The sequence below is a fragment of the Vitis vinifera genome, chromosome 1 (genome assembly GCF_030704535.1).
Source record: "Vitis vinifera cultivar Pinot Noir 40024 chromosome 1, ASM3070453v1".
Taxonomy (NCBI): Eukaryota; Viridiplantae; Streptophyta; class Magnoliopsida; order Vitales; family Vitaceae; genus Vitis; species Vitis vinifera.
The window spans coordinates 8,777,528-8,790,072 of record NC_081805.1 but is presented as its reverse complement, the minus strand read 5'-3'; the positions used below and the strand labels follow the sequence as shown (position 1 = coordinate 8,790,072).

Below are 12,545 nucleotides of genomic sequence, written 5' to 3'. Positions count from 1 at the left end.
AAAATCAAAGCTGCAAGAGCCTTTATTTGATGAACTCCCAAGGGTTAAATCATGGAACAGACCTCAGACAAGATTAGTTTTAAAGAAACTTAACCAAAAAAAGGCCACACACACACACACACAAAAATCGAAAAGTCTTGGTCCTTCATCAAGGATTTAAGAAAATTTGTGGAAAGAAAGAACCCAAAATTTGTTATAGTCTGTCTTAATTTTGATTTTTGAATAGCAGACAGCCATGGTTCTGATTTCGTTTTATTGGTTAGTGGCAGTGGAAGAATCAAAAAAGTTCTTTTGCTCCCATTTTTGGTTAGTCAATGTGTTCTTCCTTTTTTTGGTGAGAACACTTGGCTTGTGTTGATAAAGATTGTGTAATGTCATGTCCATTCTTTATATAGTCTTTTGAAAAGTTGGCTAAATGTGATTGGCAGAATTCCTGGTTGTAAAATTGACATTAATCAATTTTATAATTCTTCAATGTTTTACTGACTGCCAACCATGTCGCTGAGCACATTGTCATGTCCACACTCCAACTGATCAAGAACCGCCCCTTAGTATCAGTACTCTCCTCCAGCCATACACTTGTTTTTCTTTCTTTGGCCTTAACCTTTATTTTGATTGGACGAATATCGACTTAGAGAGCTATAGGCATATGCAAATAGTCAAATTTCGTTATTTGATCTTGAAGAGTAAAGCTTTGACATCGTACTATATAGGGATGTAGTTTCACAGGGGCCAACCCACTCCCAAGGACAGTGCTATGCACACCTGAATATTAGCATATTATTTTCTGTTCTAATATCTTTCTATTGTTTTGAATTGTACTTGCTGGAAATTGTTTGAAATTTTACAATCAATTAAAAGTATTGTATAAAGTATATAAAAATAAATATTTTTATTAGATAAGAAAAATTATTAAGAGTATTTTTATAAATATTTTAGATTGTGAGAGAAAAAAAATTACAATATAAAAATAGGGTTACAACTTGGTCCGCTCCAACCCGCCTAACCTACAAGTTGCGTGAAGCTTATGTTACAAAAGTACCAGCCTAAAATTATTAGGATCAACATACATTGAACATTTGGGAAATTCATTGAAACTTGAACACATTATTTATTTATTTAATTATATTATATATTATTTTACTAATATATATATATATATATATATATATATATATATATATATATATATATATATATATATATATATAAAGGAAAGAAGTCTAACTTTTCTTAGTTTTGAATATGAGAAAGTGAAATATATTTGATAAATATGACTTAAGATTTGAGATATTGATATTAATTTGGAGTGAGAAAACATGAGATATTTTAACAATTAAAAATTTTTATATATTTTTTCGTTTCTTTTATTTATAATGTATTATGTTAAAATCGATTATTTTCTTATTTGTTAATATATTTATAATTGATCAAACTATGTTAAAATCTTATGTAACTTTGTATATAAATGATATTATCGCACCAACTAGTACCACTAAAGTTTTACCTAATATAACAAGTAGTATAAGAGCTTTCACAATAAATGACATTAAAGTTAAGAGAAAGATTTTGAAAAAGTTAAGAAAAATGTACGAGATTGAAGATTTTGAAAGTAAAGAGGATTTCAATGGTAGGTAAAGTTAGTCATTCTCTCATCCACATATGCTAAGTAGAATATATATACCTAATTGATTTAAAACAAATATGATCCCTAGACATATAGTTCAAGAAATTTGAAAAGTGAAAACATTGATGTCATGTTTGAATGGTTTGAATATGTAGGGATCTTTTAGAAGACAAATAATGAGAAAATGTGGTCCATAGGGGACTGCGACAAATGAAGGTATCATGGCATGGAATAAGGATTTGAAAGATCAATTATTGTGGACCTCATTTTGGAGATAATGGATGTTTGTTTGGTATTTCTTTAGTTAAATTTTTAGTGGATGCAATTCAAATAAGTTTTCATGTAGATTACACAAGATAGTTTCCTAGATGACTTGAAGTCTATTATTATAGCTTCATGGAATTGGATCTAAGATTGGAATTGTAGGAAAGTTTTAAAATTTCTATTGAATGTATATTTTTCTGAAATGGATGTTTGTTTGGTATTTCTTTAGTTAAATTTCGGAGCATGACTCAAAGTTTAGAAGATATTCATTGGAGCATGACTCTAGAGGATGACTCAAAGTTTAGGATGTAAATATCATAAGAAAGAGGAAGTATAGGAATCTTCCAGATTCCAAAAATTGTATTTGGTTTTTCCTTTTTAATTTCTTTTATGAATATAGTGTTTTATTCTCTTTTATCCATATATGTAAATATAATTGATCGAATTATGTTAAATTCTCATTTACCTCTAATGTCTGGATTTATTTTTATCTTGTTATTATACCCAATGACATTAAAGCTTCCAGTGACATCATAGTGGATTGATTGAGGCTTTTGTTGACACGTGGTTTTCTCTTATTATAATAGTGACTTTATTTCCTATTTTTCTAGCAAACCTAGACTAGAAACAATGAAGGCTTCTACCCTTCATTTCTTGTGAGTTCCTGCATGATAAAATTGATCCATTTAATAGATATTTTTAAGCATTGACATAAACCAATATTTTTCTTCTATTGATGTGATTAAATGAAAAAAAAAATAGGTTGTGAAAATTTCAAAAGGAATAAATTCATTTGTTAGGTGATAATAAATCAAATTTAATTAATTAATTATTATGCTCTTTGTAAACAACTTTACCTTCTTTGTAAATATTTTTTTTAATAAATTCATAAAACATCTTGAATTAATGAAAATATTTTTTCACACTTTCTCTAATAAATTGCATACATCGTTTGGTAATGTTTTATGTGAGAATATTTAACAAGTGAAAGTATAATAAAATAATTTGATTAGGATAAAACATTTTTTTTCCATAAAAAAAAAATTATATTAATTCTTTTACATGATGAAAAATTAATTTCTTGAATGACTTTCCAAAAAACAAATCATTTTTATTTAATATTCATGAAATTATTTTTAATTAATATTTTTAGTTAATATTTATGTAATCAAATGGCATACTCTCATTTACTAAGAGCATATGTCAAATTCTATTAAAAGAATTATTACGAATCATAGATTTCATGATCACACGTCCTTATGATCGCTTAAAGGAATACGCTATCTCAAATTCCATGAGATATCATGGTGCCTCTATTGAGAATACATATTACTATCAGCTTCCACCAAAAGTGACTCAATTCGTAAGGAATATATGATCACTTTAAGATCTCACATATAGGTCAAAATCACTACTAACTTTTGTACGAATTCAATATTATCTCAAAGTTAAAAGACAATACAAGGTAGTAGTTTGGTGATGCCATGACTACTCGATAGTCTTATGTCATGACTCATTGTAAGTCTTGTCCAATGTTTAACCATACATACTAGTGCACTCACCATGTAAACCCCATCTCGAAAGCTAAAACTAATCTCCCTCTAATTATGAAGTGATGCACTACAACTTCAAATGGATTGTCTAAGTTTACAAACTAGTTGTAAATAAATCATCTACTTGCAAGGAGCCCATCACTTGGATCTTTTATGCAACTCTTAATGCACTAAAGTTATGTACAATGTAAGAAATGGTAAGTCAAAATACTTATAAAGTATAATATATGGAATAAAGATAAATAAAAGTGAAATTATAATATTATTAAATAAATAACAAATTCCAAATTTATTGCATCATGTTATGCTTTTAAAGGTTATTCTAACATCTAGAACTCAAGAAATGCTAGAAGTAATCTTAAGAGGTTAATAGTTTTCACCTTGTTAGAATAAAGACCTTAGTTCATAGGAAAACTATACACAATGGATAGTAGGTAAAAGGCTTGAATACTTAGTGTCTCATTATAATATATAACGAATAATAGAGTGTAATTAACTCTTTATAGTGGGATGTTAAGTTAACTTCAAAATTGGATTATAAGGGAATCAATGTTGTCCCATGGATCCTAGTGGTTCCTATTCAAGATCATATACCTTGTTGTCATGGTTTATGGGGTTGGATGAATTTTTGTTTATTTATATGCATAAGAACATTTTTGTAATTACGTAAAGTTTCATAGGAATTAGTGGACAACATTTTTAGACTAAGCTAATTGATTAATTAAAGTCATGTTGGGCTAATTAATCAATTAGGACCATTACTAGATTAAGTTACTCGATCCTAAGATGGACTCAAGTCACTTAAACTCAGTAGGAACCCTATAAATACCTTTTATGAGATTAGGGTTTCAAGTCCTCCATAATTCTCCCTTACGTTCCAAAGAGAGCTTTGGCCTTTACTTTAAGAGATTTCTAATATCTTTGTGCCAAGGCTCAAGGATGAGTCATTGGGTGGAAGATCTCTCGGTCTTCAAGGTCGTCTTCAACACTTGGAACTATATTTTAGGAACATCCAAACTAAAAGGTTAGTATTTTAACCCTAAAAAATGTTTAAAAATTGGCATTGCTTCTGTCATGTATAAATTTAAGATGCCAACAATATTAATCTATATGGGATCCAAAGATTGGACGTTTGTAACATGGGACACTTTGATTCTAGAACTTATATTCTATGAATCCTATATACATGATAAAATGATCAAGAGATCCTTAACTATAGAAGACATAGAGCTTAGAAATGTTTGGAGTTAGTGTATACTGACATGTTTGGACCTTTTAATGTCCATGCATAGAGAAGGTATGAATACTTCATCACTTCTACAAATGATTCCTCTAGTTCTAGATATATTTACTTAATGCATAGGAAGTTCGATGCTTTGGATAAATTCATTGAATTTAAGGTAGAATCGGATAACCTATTAGGTAAACATATCAAGGTACTTTAATTAGATTGAAGGGCATGTCTAGTAGGTTTGATTCTTTCCTTAAGAAACATAAGATTATATCATAACTGAGTGTCTTCGAGGCTTTATTTCAAAATAGAGTTATGGAAAGAAGAAATCAAACTTTGATAGGCATAGAGAGACTGATGATGGTTTTCTCATCAGTTTCCACGTCCTTCTTGGAATATGCCTTAGAGATTGTGTGTTACCTCTTTTACCTAAGAGGTATATTAGTTTGTAGAATATCCAAGAGGATGATAAGAAGGTTTTGTTAATACAAATGCTAGATTTCTTATGGGAACTATATGATATGTAATAATGAAAAGAGTGATATAGGCTAGAAAACATTAAAAGATATTCCCACTCTACACAAGATACTATGGATCTAAAGGTATTGAGACATACCATTCCTGATACTTCTAGTACATGAGTGGCTCATCATAGTGAGAGGATGGTATCCCATAGACTATGATGAGCAATAAGGGGCATTGATCTTCATTTATAGCAAAAAAAACTATAAAGAGAGAGTTAGAATCCTTGTATTCTAAACTAGTTTATGTTTTGGTATAAGCACATGAAAGAATAGAACTCATAGGTATAAGTTGGTTTACAAGAGGTAGACAATAATAGATGGAAAGGTTGAGACTTGTGTGGTTAAGGTAGTAGTTAAAGGTCATTGTTTGAAACATTGTTTTGACTATAAGAAACCTTTTTCACCGATAACTATACTCAAATCCATCATGATACTTCTATCCATTGTGGTACATCTCAATAATGAGATATGACAAATGGATGTTAAGATAGAGTTCTTGAATGATTATCTTGATGATAACATTTGTATAATGCAACCAAACATTTCCATAGCAAAAGATCAAGAACATCTAATATGCAAGTTGCCTAAATTCATTTATGGATTAATGCAAACATTTTCCTCATAGAACAAGTATGTTGATAAAAATAAAAAATAAAAAATCAAGACTTTTGATTTTATCAAAACAAGGATAAACATGTGTACAAGAAGGTGTATGGAAACATAGTGGTGTTCTACATTTTGAATGAAAATGACAATCTACTCATTGGGAATGATATAATGTTATTTTCATCGGACAAGATAAGTCAAATTCAGAACTATAGTATTAGATAGATGTCAAGCATATACTTAAGTATCTTAGGAGAATGAATGGTTATATGTTTGACTTCCATTGTGATGAGTTTTACCCATTAGGTACTCGGATTTGGACTTTTAGTTTAATAAGGACTCTCATAGGTGTACTGTTGGGCATGTGTACACTTTAGGTGGTGTTTGTTAGTACTTCTAGAGCAACAAATGAGGTTGTTTTCCTTAAGAGGATTTTTATAAGACTTGAGGTAGTTCCTTTAGTACTAGTATCGTCTATGATCTTATTTTGTGATAACAATTGGACGATAACATAGTCTAAAGAACCAAGAAACCACCAACATAAAACATATGGAAATGAAGTACTACATATTTTATGAGATAACTTTCAAAGGTTATATGATTGTAGAGCATATTCTTTTTGCGGTGCCTAATGTGCTTTTATTGGATATAACCTATGGTGAATCATAACATTAATTATCAAACAATCATGATTCACCAAGCTATTATGCTAGATGAGCTCTCAACCTTCACTCTCAACCTTAAGAGAATATTAAGCTAGTGTTAAGGTTTTCAATATCTTTAACCTACAAGTAAGACTCTAAGGAGGTTATATATTTTATATGAATTGGATCATTGTTGATTAAGGCAAGTGACAATAGGTATTCTTTAAACAAGCACCATGATATCTCATAGATTTGAAATAGTGTGTCATCTTGAGTGATCTTAAGGACATGTGATCATAAAATCTATGGTCATAATAATTCCTTAAGTGTAATTTGACATACATGCTTTTAATTAAATAAAGTGTATCAAGTGGTTAAATAATAAGAGGATATGTAACTCGAGGATTAAAGTGGTAATTTTAAGAGGTTGATAATATTTACCTTATTAAATTATGGGCACCAATTCAAGGAGAGCTTACATACAATCATTAGTAGGCCACAAACCTAAGTATTATATCTTGATCTAATATCATAGGATCCTGGAGTATAGTTGAATTTCTATAATTGAATGTTAAATTAATTTTAGAATTGGATTTTAAAGGTGCCAATATTTTCTTATGGGTCATTGTGGTCCTTGCTTGAACTCATGTTTGATAATAACATATTTTTTAGTGTTAGTTGTGTTCTTTATTCACATATGTGTATAATGACATTTTGATAAACACACAAGATTGTACAAGAGCTTGTAAATGATCTCTTTGGACTTGACTAATTAGAGCCCAATAGGGTTAATTAATTAATTAAGACTTAAGTAGGCTAGTTTAAGTGACCTAAACCTAGGATGAATTCAAGTTACTTAGTCCCTATGAAGCCTATATAAAAAAGGAAGGGGATTATATCCAAAGACGCCCATCATTGTCAAGCAATGTTTTCAAAACTAGAGCAAATTGGTTAGTCCAATCATCAATCGATAACCTTTCCAGATCAATTCTCTCATTTGGACCATTCAGCTATTGAATTGGTCACGAACTACCTAAACCAATGGTTTGACTAGTAAATTGAGTGAATCAGACAATTTTGGAAGTACCAAACAATCCAATTGCCACATTTTTTAACATTCTCATGGGCCAATTCCAAGGCCCAACCCAATTGCCACCCTTTCTTTTAATTCAATCAAGCCCATTTTAAGGTACCAACTCATATTGATACTTAATGGGCCTTTTTCTTAAATCCACAAGTTGTAACATGGTCTAAAGATGTAAGCAGTTAAGGGCGTCCTTTTTCTTATGCACTTGAACCTAAGACCTGACGCTCAGGAAGTGGCATGGGGCACAACTCAGCTACACATGTTTTGATGCTTAGTAAGGCAAACAAAAAACAATATATTTTTTTTTCTAAAAAAAATTATAATATTAAATAAAAATGATATAATATTTTTAAGAATTATAAAATTAGCTAATATATATATATATATATATATATATATATATATATATATATATATATATATATATATATTTAAAGTGAATATATTGGAAATGAGAGAAAATCCAATTATTTAATTTTAGCTAATTTTATCATTCTTAAAAATATTATATCATTTAATAAAATTTAATGTATTAATACATTTATACTTATGCATTATTTAATTTAATAAATCAAAGATAAAAAATAAATATTATTGATTTTTAATTTATTTATAATTATTTTTAATATAATAATATAAAAATTATATATTTATAACATCATTAGTTCAATTGTGTTCAACTATGGTCGGATCATTAAATCATAAATATAAGATAACAGCTTTAATCTTCTTTCTTCAAATGTGGTTGGGTATGATTTCGGCAAAGTATCCCTTGTTTTCTCTCAGAAGAGGCTCCTTCTAAAAATCTGCATCCTCCCTTCTATATATAGGCTCCAAGCCTTTGGAAGATAACAAGAAGTGCATGTCTTGGATCTCCTCAATGTCTCATGCTCTCCTTCTCGATCTCTTTTTTTTTTTTTCTGTGATTAATTCATAAGCAACAATGGAGAGGGGTCCCAAAACCATGTCAGACAGCTTTTTAAAAATCCCGAGGCAATAGGCATGCAAAACATGGTTGCCAGACAGGGTCGAAAATCTCAACAGTGGGGCCTGGCGATGTGAGCTTGGTAACGGCTTGAAGGACTCGCAAACTTTAGTCCACTTTCGATAATGACTATTTAATATTGAAAAACACTATTCCAATAGTGGTCTTCGTGTTGTTGGACATTCCGAACATGGGCCTGTTGATGTCTATTTAGTGCTGTTTGAAGAAATGACGCTGATTCATGCTCCACGTCGGAAATTCCACTGGTAGCTCTCCATTGTAGACAGTGGTATCAATTTGAGGCAAGTCATCATATATTCAATAATCCGTCAATGGCCTTCTTTGTACCAATTCCTATATTGATTTTTCATGCCAAAACTGATCCCACTCTTTAAAAATTAACACTTCTATCTTTGACTACAACTTCACGCACTACCTGTGACCTTCTTGCCTCTGCAATAATGTACAATTTCACAAATTTTAAATTGTTTAAAGTTGAAGAACTTCACAAAAAATAAATTAATTTTGGTTTAGTTTTTTTTTTCCTTCTAATTTTTAGCTAAAACTATTATAGGAACGTTAATTTTGTTATTTACTAAAAATATCAACTCTTTCTCATGAATGAAAAAATAAATATTTCACTACTAGAAATAGAAAGTTGAATATATGCATGCAGCAAATAGGGACATTAGTTGTAGTCATACCTTTGGGAGATGCAGTAAGGTGGTATTTGGTTTTTTACTTAATTCTAAATGGAACCTTAATACTTAATAGTGTTAAATATTAGATTGTTTATTTTTATAGTATTTTATTTATATTAAGTATAAAAAAATAAAAAAAATCAATATATTATTTTTTCTATTTTAAAAAAACTACATATTTTAATTTTTTTTCTATTTAATAAAAAATTTATAATAAATCATGAAAAATTAGAAAAACAAATAACCTAAATTTTAAAAATAAATTACTTTCAGTAAAAAGCAAAAAAAATAAACTCCACCTAAGCAAAAATATCATTCAATGGGTTATGAATATTTATCAAAACCCTGTCCACACGTACGCAACACCTCTCCATTATTAGGAGTAGATGGTTGCCACAGTCACATGAACCGGCCGTGCCACTGAAATAGTCATCTATGCTGTTTGGATGGTGCCATTCCGGCATTCCCTCTTGCATGCTGCCATTTTTGCCGCCATTGTTGACACATCACTACAAGACTGCTTGGCACTGAAGCCATTTCAATGGAAGAGTGCTGTCAAACAAGGCGGAGATTCCTAACAAATGCTTAAACTTGTAGAAATAAGTGAAGTTTGCAAGAATTCATTTTCTTCGCTTCTTTTTTTGTCCTTGTGAGGCGAGCCAGTACAGAAAAGATCTAGCATATGTGGAATTTTGTGCCTCCCAGCCGAATTTCTGATTGGACTTTGATTCCACGTTTTGAACTTATTTACGTTAGATTTTTGGAAAATATTAAAAGAAGGAAAAAGTATTAAAAAAATAATTTTTTATATTTAATTTTATTGTGTAAAATATGAAAAAAAAAAAAACATGTATAATTAAAATTAATAAAAATTTATGTATTTTAAAATCATTCCATTTTTATATAATAACGAATGATAATTGAAATAAATTTTAAAAAATATATAAAAATAACTTATTAAATTTTAATTTATTAATTTTTTATTTTCTTCTTATACTAATAAACCCGTGCTTGATTAGCATAATCACGGCCTGATGACCTATATGCTATATATGCTGACTCATCGCACAGCCCATCTCTGTAGAACCCCTGAGGTACCTCTCGTGTCCCCTTAATGCAAATGAGACCTCCTTGGCCGGATTGCATGTCGACCGCCTACCATGAGTAGCAGCACGCCTCACCAGTATCAAGTTCTAATGAGTCGTTCCAGCGACCCACTTAAAAAGAGGAGCACCCATCAGTCACTTCCATCGTTTTTCTCTGATTTAATACGGTAGAATGACATGTTTCACTGTTAATAAATCGGAGGAGAAGAGGGTCAAAGTCAAGATTCCTTTTGGTATTTTAGCGGAAATATATGATGAACATCATTTCCAGGGCATTGCCACCGACCGTGTGATCATCTGGCCAAAACATTTGACCTTTCCCTTTTTCTAGAAGAATTTTGCCAATTAAGAATTGGAGTTTGATTTAAACTACATTGCCTTTGTCAAAATGGATGCATATATTTAAAATTTTACAGATACACGGTTTGTAAGTGTCGGACATGATTTGAGCGAAAACTTAATCTAACCTCAAATGGAGTCGGAGCTTGGGTTTGCCAAACTATGAGATTAGAACACTACTCCATTGAAATCCTGTTGATGCTCATATTTTACTGGGGGCCCAATCAAATTGAAAGTAGAAGTTTCATTAATGGCATTACGGTATGAGAGAGAGAGTACTCTTAGTAACAGTTTTAAAGATGATATACCATAACTAATGATACCATAGCTAGTTTATGCTAATATATTTTGTAGTTTCGGCTTTCATGGGGGAATACGGATTTCTCAATATCAATGGAATGATGTAGGAAATAGTAAATGTGAAAATGTTCTCTTATATATTTAGACTCAAAAGGAAGGGAGCGCAAGTGTTTGAGATTTGTGGGATCTCATATATACTATCTCCACTTTTCTGGCAAGGACCAAGCATAGAACAAAATCTACACAGCATCTTGCCCCCATTTTCCTTAAGGGCATAGCCCAGAAAGCAACATTAAGTACTTCACAAAATCAGTCCCTTCAATCTTTGATGCACCCTTGAAATTTCTATGCCAATTCTAGAACTAACCGCCTGCAAAAATGAAGTGATGCTAATTATCTTACCGAAAAAGACTCAGGTTATGGAACTTAAGAAATTAAATAACGTGAATAACAATGTTTTACCTGAAAATAAATTGTATAGAAGATCCTACCCCCTACAGTGGAGTGGCTAACAGCTATAACTTCAGCTGCTTCTTCCACCAGAACATTGATTACTTGATGCAGCATGAGCTTCTTTTTTAACCCACAAATCACACATGCCTCCAAAATAAAACCCAAGTCTTTTACTGTGATCACCGGCGAACTTGAGCCACTGCTACCCGCAGTCTCTTCTGTAGCTTCAAGTATCTGCTTCCTTTGCTTCAGCGTCTCTACCCTTTCTTGCAATTGCTTTACATGAGTGATGACTTCACTCACCAACACATGAGATGGGCACTGCGTATCCATGCATGAATCCAGTAACTTCATCAGCTCACAATAGAGATTCAAGCCATAATAGTAAGAGTAGCGATGGTGGTACATACCTTGGATTTGCAGCGTGAGGTAGGAATAATCAGGGAAGCAAGCTTGGAAAAGAGATCTTTCATGTGCAATCTTCGATTTCTTTCCAGAGCCCTTCGATCAAGTTTGGATGAGTTACCTTTCCGGGGGATACTTTCTCTTATGCTCTCTTCCTCCATAATATTGTAATGCTGAGCGGAAACCTCATTGGGAAACTTCTGCCACTTTTATAGTATAATGCCCCGAATACGACCTAATGACAATTCTTTTTCTGGGGAAATTTGATCTTGGAAAACTGGCCATATTCCCAAGACTACATGGGAGTATGGGTCAACATTGGCGGCGGTTTTAATATAATATATATATATATATATATATATATATATATGACTTCAACCGGTTCTCCACATGGTAGGTTCGTACTAACGGTATAAAGTGTTTTTAAATTTTTTAATATTTAAAAATTTTTAATTTTTAAATATTAAAATATTAAAAATACTTTTTAAAATCATTATCAAATACACTTTAACAATATTTAATATTAATTTTACTAAAAAAAACCTTTGAAATTTAATTTACTTTATTATAAATTCACTAAGTAATGTACCAATGATTTAGCTATCATCATTAATAATCTAGTAATTTTTTCAGTGTTATAATCAAAAAGAGGTTTTTCTAAAACAAAAAAATATATATGTTTAAAAATAATTCCTAATAAAACATTTTATTTAATTTTAT

General features: G+C 30.7%; 1 protein-coding gene across 1 annotated transcript; it reads right to left on the bottom strand.

Annotated features, from left to right (window-relative positions):
- Positions 1-11,268: 11,268 nt before the first annotated feature.
- LOC109123581 (transcription factor bHLH168-like) lies at positions 11,269-11,986 on the bottom strand. The gene is made up of 3 exons (XM_059736338.1): positions 11,795-11,986; positions 11,430-11,741; positions 11,269-11,337 (listed from the first exon to the last, which is right to left on the bottom strand). The coding sequence occupies exons 1-3, from the start codon at positions 11,984-11,986 to the stop codon at positions 11,269-11,271; spliced, it is 573 nt and encodes a 190-aa protein (XP_059592321.1).
- Positions 11,987-12,545: the final 559 nt, after the last annotated feature.